Source organism: Podarcis tiliguerta (assembly GCF_965153285.1).
Source record: "Podarcis tiliguerta genome assembly, chromosome: 5".
Taxonomy (NCBI): Eukaryota; Metazoa; Chordata; class Lepidosauria; order Squamata; family Lacertidae; genus Podarcis; species Podarcis tiliguerta.
The window spans coordinates 56,337,519-56,345,297 of NC_139538.1; the positions used below are offsets into that span (position 1 = coordinate 56,337,519).

A 7,779-nucleotide genomic window follows, 5' to 3' on the forward strand; every position below is an offset into this window, starting at 1 on the left:
AGAGACAAAGGCCAGGTGTGAATGATTTTAAATGCCTCGTTAAAATGCCATGGTTTTAATGGCAATGTTGTCAGTTTAGTCACTTGGTATCTCCATGCTGGGAGTGAAGCTGCCTCCTTGCATCTCCCCACCCCCATTTAACAAGAATAAAGGCCAACCGGTGACCAATTAGTCAGACATAAATGCGATTTGGTGACATTTTTGCTCCTGAACCTTTGGTATAAAATGGTTGTTTAGGAGTAAGATAAGGGGAGTGCTTATACAGCTGTGGATTTCTACTTGCAGCTGAAAGTTTCATAAAATAGAATAGAAGAAATGACCAGGTAAATATATCAGATATATGTTTGGGGAAAATTATAGCATCGTGTATAAAATGCCATTTGTCTTCTGAATGGGTGTTAAACTAATACATGGTGGTTTTTCCGTTTTGGGTGTTTTTTATCCAGTCTCCTCAGGCTAAATGTTCTATTAATTCTCTGGATCTCGGCAATGCAGATGTGGAGATGTTACCCTCTTGTCCCTTCTACGGTAAGCAATAAACCTTACTTAGCTAGAGATATACTATGTAATTAATTTTTAAAATATCATATAAAACTCCTTTAAGCACCAACATTATTAAACATACTCAACTTAATTCTGTCAAATGCCCTTTATGGAAGTCTAGCTATGGCATTACATAGGACTTGTTCTGTTAAGCATTTTTGTGCACCTACAAAAGCTGTAACAACCTTCCACTTATTGATTTCCATGAATCCAGACTTTAGTCACTTTATGTGAGGGATGCTGTTCCAGTGATTGAAGCGTGAAACTGAGAATTAATGTGTTCGATGCTATAAACTTGATTTAGTATGGCTTCTTCTCCCCCCCCCCCCCCGCCCAATCACTTTTGTCCAATATATCTATCTAGCAGTGCAATCTGACTTATATTTATTTCTTAAGTCTCCTTGGATTCCATGGGAGTTTCCCCCAGATCAGTGTGTGTAGGACCTGTATAGGATTGCACTACTTATATCTTTATTAACTTAAAACAGTGATTCTATAATGGAGACCAGTTATAGATTTGAAGAGAACAGAATGGTTTTAATGTTTAGGTGGGGTGGAGGTGCGGGTGGGGGATCACATTTTAACAAATGAGCACAGTACTAATATTTTCTGAAAGTTAAAGCTGTATCTAACAGCGAAAGACTCAACTTGGGTAAGAAGAGAGAGTGCTAAACCAATTATTTCTCAAAGCTTAAGATACACAGGTGCAAAACTCATTTAGCAGATATTTGAATAATAATGCAAAGCATCCCACTCATGATTCCTGGGAAGTAGTTTACCTCACACAGAACTACAATGCGCAGCACCTTTAACATACTCCCCCCCCCCCCAGCATCTAAGGATTCTTGGCGGGTGTGTGTGTGTGCTTTGAATATGTTTTAAATGTGTTGTTTGTACATTCAAAACTAACAGTACAATCTCAGTGTTAGACAAAATATTGTTGGAGGGTGGGGAAATCACTTCCATACACGTGGGCAGCTGCTCCATTATTTGTAATAATAAAAACATTTATTATTATTTCTTGTTACTCCACACCTGAGCCTTTAAAAAAACATCTCATTAAAACACCACAACATTCCGATAGGAAACTAAAGATGATATTTCAGCACTTGCTTAATTCTGGGAATTCATTCTCAAAAGCTTCACTGGGATTATTTATGACTTTGGGGAAACGGTATATTTAATATTGCACGCTGTGTCGTGCAATTTATATTTTATATTCTCCACAACTCTCTGAAGGAACAGCCAGAGATTTTCCTGGGGTTGTGAAGGGATCTGAATGGGGGTTCCCATACTAAATGGACTGCATTAAAAGGTTCCCTGCCCTGGAAGGAAAGTCTTAGACTGTCAGAAGAACTCCTTCACAAAAGGCTCTGTCAGATGAAGGAAATGGTTGGATAAAAGCCATTGTATCCATCTCCCTACAACTGAGAGCCTTTTTGCTGGTGCTGATTTTCTAGTATAAATCATCACCACTCAGCTGCTATTAGCTGAACAGAAGAAAACATAAATGCAGTTGGATTGGACCTGTGGTGAACAGCAGCTTCTGGGAAATGAGTTGTATTGGGGAATTAGGCTGGCAAAGCAATTTGGGTCTTTACTCCAATCAAAACTGCCCCATCAGCATCTGCTTTTGGAAAAGGACGAAGACATTAGTAGATCCAGGCACACACATTGCACCACACCATGTGTAGTTTTGCCAGGGCTCCAATTTCAAGTAAAGGTGACCTTCTAGTCACATTGCTTTTGAAGGGGATGCGGTGAGCATCTCCTTCCATACTATGGTCACATCCACACCATACTGCTAAAGCCTTTCCTACACTAATTTAACACTTATGACAACTTCCAGCAAAGAGTCCTGGGAACTGTAGTTTGTTAACAGAGCTGGCAATTGTAGCTCTGTGAGGGCTTTCCTATCAACTCTCAGCATCCTTAACAAACTACAGTTTCCAGGATTCTTTGGGGAAAGTCATGGCTGTTAAAGTGGTACAAAAGTGATTTCAACATAACTGCAACTTGCCATATATTTTTTAAAGCATGACTAGGGCTGGGGTGGGGGACGCGGGTGGTGCTGTGGGTTAAACACAGAGCCCAGGACTTGCCGATCAGAAGGTTGGCGGTTCGAATCCCCGTGACGGGGTGAGCTCCTGTTGCTCGGTCCCTGCTCCTGCCAACCTAGCAGTTCGAAAACATGTCAAACTTCAAGTAGATAAATAGGTACCACTCCAGCGGGAAAGTAAACGGCATTTCCGTGCGCTGCTCTGGTTCACCAGAAGCGGCTTAGTCATGCTGGCCACATGACCCGGAAAGCTGTACGCCGGCTCCCTCAGCCAATAAAGCGAGATGAGTGCCACAACCCCAGAGTCGGCCACGACTGGACCTAATGGTCAGGGGTCCCTTTACCTTTAGGGGTGGGGTGGGATATGTTGTCCTTGCTCCCATCCCAAAACATGACAGCAGATGCTCTGACTTGTATGTAAGGGGGAGATTTTTATTAAAGCAGGAGAATGGTACAGACTTGGCAACAGGAAAAGAGTAAATACAGCCCACAAGGCAGAACAACCTGATCTAGAAGAAAGAGCTATGATTCACGGGTCCAGGATCAGTGACAAACTTTTAAGCAAAGGTGGGGTGTGAATCTCTATTCCAGTGGGAATGTCTAGCCTGCAAGTGGGCACTACGTCTAGGTGGATGGGACTCCTTCCTTTCTAGGAGGTATTGCCTTGTCCTGGGAAAGAGCACCAGACCCACTTTCCCCTCCGAATCATGCTTGGCTACCCCAGGTAGCGACTCATTTCCCTTCCCATAATCTGACAGTGCTCTCTTCCCCAAAGGGTTTCCAGGAGACCCACAAGGTAGGCATCACCACAGGAGTCGTGAGGAACATCTGCAGCATGTGGCGCAACCAAAAGGGCTTCCTTTTGTTGTAGTCACTAGCATCCTCAAGATCCATAAGAATACATGGAATGAAACAGATTGTGTGGATTTGCAATACCTACAGGGCAGGAGGGAACAGCATCACAGCCAGCTGTAGAGTAAGACCATGAGCAACTGCATTCATTAGCACCAGAGGGTCCCCTTGTGCCCAATCCTCACATACAAGATGCGGTTTATCTCCAAACACACCGTGCGCTGAAAGATCCTGCTGCTCCTAAGTTTCTTTGGACCAAAGCCAAATGACAAGTGAGATAAATTAATTTTCTGCGAATCAAAATAAATTACTACTGAAAAAGCAGATATATTGTCCAGGATGATCATCGATGCTTTGTAATACTCAATTAGACTGTAGTTTTATTACAGTAATTAAGTCCCGTGTTTCTGTATATCCCACAGCTGTAAAAATATCTTGTAGAATTCTTCATTCTCCACTTTTCTTCTTCTAGCTATGTGTAATATTGTCAGGAAACCACCACCTGCGGGAATTTGGCCACTCATTTTACACTGGGTCGTATGTAATCTGACTGAAGCTTCCTCCACTAGACTTTACCATAGTGTTACAGTGCTTCTTCCAGTACCTTCTCCTCCCAAGTTGTGGCATGCCTCTGAAAGATGGCTTAGGAGGAAGGAAGACCCACCATACCTTAGTGGTCCAGCACACACTTTGCTTGCAAAAGATCCCAGGTTCAAGTCCTAGCATCTCCAGGAAGACATGATGTTAAATGTGCATTTAAAATGGCTATATATATGCAAATAGCACCCATGGAGCAGGGATCTGATCATTAGCAGCATCTCAGCAGGTATGGGGAAGGAATGTAACCATTTCCTCCCCAGCTCCAATCCTGAGGAAACTTCATCCTCTGAAGTTGCTATTTGCATAAGGAGGAAATGCCCCATTGCCATCAATGCAAATACACATTTAATTTTGCAACTAGTTTGGCCTTGAAACTGTGCAGTGTCATCGCCAGTCAGTAAAGCAGCAAACACTGGGCAGGATGGACAAATGGTCCAGGTTCGTAACTCCACCTAACTTGGGAGTGTTCATTTCAGTGTCCAGTGAACTTCTTCCTGTTCAGACAAGTAATATACTCTGTATATAGGTGGGTATCGCAGAGCTTGAGTCTAGAGCATGTAATTAGAAAAGTTAGCTTTATCGTTAAAACAAATGAAGACAAGCTTTTGAGGAAATGAAATGAGTAAATATGCTTCTAAATGATATAATCCGTCTCTGCATCGATGGTGTTTTTTACAGAGCCAGCACTAAAACATTAATTGCAAGGATAAATTGGATCCAACTTGGGACAGATAGCATCTTTCAATATGAGTGTTCTCCATCACACACACACCTTATATGGAATGACCAGGGCCATTTCTGGATTTATAGACAACCTGAGAATCAAAATGGATGTAACAGTGCAATCCTATACATTCAAAAATAAGACTCAATGAATTCAAAGAGACTTAGCTACCAAACTTAACTCCCAACTGGGGTGGTCAGTGGTGGAACCCTGCTCCATCCAAAGTCCTTCTGCTCAAACTGGCCAGGGCAGATGATGAACACAGTCCCCCCCCCCCCCATTTTTCTGCTGTGCCAACTCTAGTCAGTACAACAGAAGCAAGAGGTGGTCTGTTAACAGCCACTTCTGCCAAGAGGGAGAGCAGAGGGGCTCTATCATGTAGCCTAGCCAAAAAAAAAAAAAAGGTTGTGCAAAACATCTGGCACATCCTAACCCTCCACCTTCAACAGGTGGGAGTTTGGATTGCTCTGTGCTTATATTTATAGAGCTGTAAACTAAAAGTAGTTTCATATTACAGTTATGCAATCACCTTTTAATTAATAAAATGCATTGCCTGTATAAGAGGGACCCATTAGTCTGCCCCTTGTATTGAATTTCAATTAAATATCAATAAGCTTCTGTTTCTGTGCAATAATTATGAGGTTTGTTGTTGGGGTTTTTTTGTTTTTTGTTTGGCCAGGATATTGATTAGAGGTCATCCATTTTTAATAGCATTCTTAATGGATCTCATTGCGAGAATATGAATCATTAAATGCATTAATGGTTTCATTACGCACACGCACACACCATATTCATTTTCTATTTGCCTTTAAAATATATTATAAAATATTCCAAACCCTGTGTGGTTATTATTATACCTCTGGAAATTCAAAAGCTTTTGCATTAAGCATGTTGTAAGTGTTGGGTATTTCTGGAAAGCGAGGAAAGCCCACAGATGGTTTGGCCATCTCCCTTGAGATTTTTAGCTCTATGATTAGAAATCTCCAGGATTTGGGGGATCCCAGGACCCCACTGGGGGTACAACTTAATTTTTAACCCATGAGTCCAAAACTAGATCTACCTAGTCCAGCCCGAGCCTGGAGGTGCAGGCGGCTCATGCGTCTCAGCTAAAATGAAGTCATCAGGCTGGGCTTAGGCACTCAGCACCCTTGGCCAGCTGCAGGACCTCACTGCCTCGGCCCATTAATGATGCCAGCCTACCTCCTTTAGATGATTTTACTAGTCCTGTCCTTTGGGTAGCACTGGGTGACTTAACCTAGAATCCACTTAAATTTCCAACATTGCCTGCAACACAGTGTTGCTCTGGGACATCGTAGGAAATTTAAATAGTGGATAGAAAATGGCAAGGTCTGCTGGTCAGAGTATTTAAATTTCCTCCCCACAAACAGCTTGTGCTGCTTTGGGGCTCATTGAGTCTCCCATGAGTACCTGTCACTGGCAGCTGCATTGCCACAAATCTCCCATGTCCTACCTTGCCATGAGAGCCACTGTTTTTGTTTTCCACATGCTGGTTTTGAGGAGGGGCCAGATTGTGTGAACTATGTGATAGGGCAAGGAGTCAGGCCTGGGGCCAGCAGTCTACCAGGTCAGACCCTATCCACTGGTCCCATGGCTTGGAAGGGCTACTTAGCAGCCTCACCTGACCATGACACCATTCACTGGCTATGGTGAGTTCAGCAGTGGACAGCAGTGCCACTTTTGAATGGAAGCTTAGGGGCCATTCACAAGTGCTGCCACGCATTCATTGCTGAAGCATGTCTGAGGGCCTGGTCAGCTAAGGCGTATAGCATCTTAACCCTCAAAGCTGTGGTGGACAAAGCATATGGCTGCCTTTAAAGGGAGAAGACCCAGGTTCCAAGCCCTGGTCAGCAATTTCACAGGGCACAAAAATTTGTCGGCCTACCTGAGTTCAAAGGGTGCTAGTAAGGGTTACATGTCAAAAGGGTGTTATTGGGTGTCTCCCTGAGCCCTTAAGACAAGGTTGGGGAAAGATAATACCTCAAAGCCTCATTAAAAAGCATCAGCCGTGCACTCTGAAGTTTGACTATATAAAGGTATTTTTTTCCCTGTCAGCATATACGGTTAGATGATTAGTCACGCACACAAAAATCAGCGACAGGAAAAGTAGCCCTATCTTAAAAGAAAGCCAGAACAATAGAACATCATTAATGATACAGTAAAATGGCTCGCTTCTGAGCACAGTCTACAATACTAACAATTCTTCCAGGTAAGCTGTGCTTTCATATCCATGGACCTTATGAAAACCTGACATTCTATACCCTTAATCTACAGCTAATACAAATTCATCCATGTCTTTTTAAGCCTAAATGAGTTTGTGTGTATACGTACGTATGTGCCCCTGTCACAAGCATATAAATCCATAACATGGCTTTTCCTTATCTGTTATTTTTTTAAAAAAACAGACAAACAAACCAAAATAATCCTTTTTCTTTGAATTGCCAGCTGTCTGGGAACTCTGATTACTGTCTCCTCCTGCTCAATAGTTGCCTAGCCAAGGTGGATGGGTCCGAAGAACTAGCATTGTTAAAGCCTTTTCTGGAGAAGTCTTATATTAAGAGGTCCTTCCGGAATGGGGTTGGCTCAGGAATTAAAAAAAATTCCTATCAAAGAGCCAAGTCATAAGCAAGTGCTGGAGGAAATACCTACAAATCAGAATGTATAAAGTTAAACTGAATGTGCTTTAAAATTGTTTGTACTGCATTTTTTTGATGAGAAATGGAGCCAACAGAGACAAATGTATCAGCGTGTTCATAATGTAAACAGATGTTTATTTGAAATGGTACAAGCCAAGTGAAGCAAATGTGATTGTTCAAAGGCATTTCTTTAAAAAAATAAAAAATAACAGCATACATTTTTGCGTTGATATAAAAAGTGTTTTTGGTTTCATTCCACCTGTTAACAGATGTCTTAACACAAATATGGGCCTTGTGTTTTGTTATGAACCATTTGGAACCTGTTGTGAAGAAACCAATTTAATAAT

The 7,779-nt window shown here is 42.1% G+C and overlaps 1 protein-coding gene across 1 annotated transcript; it reads left to right on the forward strand.

The window, feature by feature from the left end:
- The first annotated feature begins 220 nt into the window (after positions 1 to 220).
- NPS (neuropeptide S) lies at positions 221 to 7,426 on the forward strand. Its single transcript, XM_083439782.1, has 3 exons — positions 221 to 323; positions 447 to 528; positions 7,242 to 7,426. Exons 1-3 carry the CDS (start codon positions 316 to 318, stop codon positions 7,419 to 7,421), a joined length of 270 nt encoding a protein of 89 aa, XP_083295908.1. The 5' UTR covers positions 221 to 315; the 3' UTR covers positions 7,422 to 7,426.
- The last annotated feature ends 353 nt before the right edge of the window (positions 7,427 to 7,779 follow it).

Coding starts and splice junctions, on each gene's coding strand:
- NPS (XM_083439782.1), top strand. Junction 529..7,241: donor ACCCTCTTGTCCCTTCTACG/GTAAGCAATAAA, acceptor TTGAATTGCCAG/CTGTCTGGGAACTCTGATTA.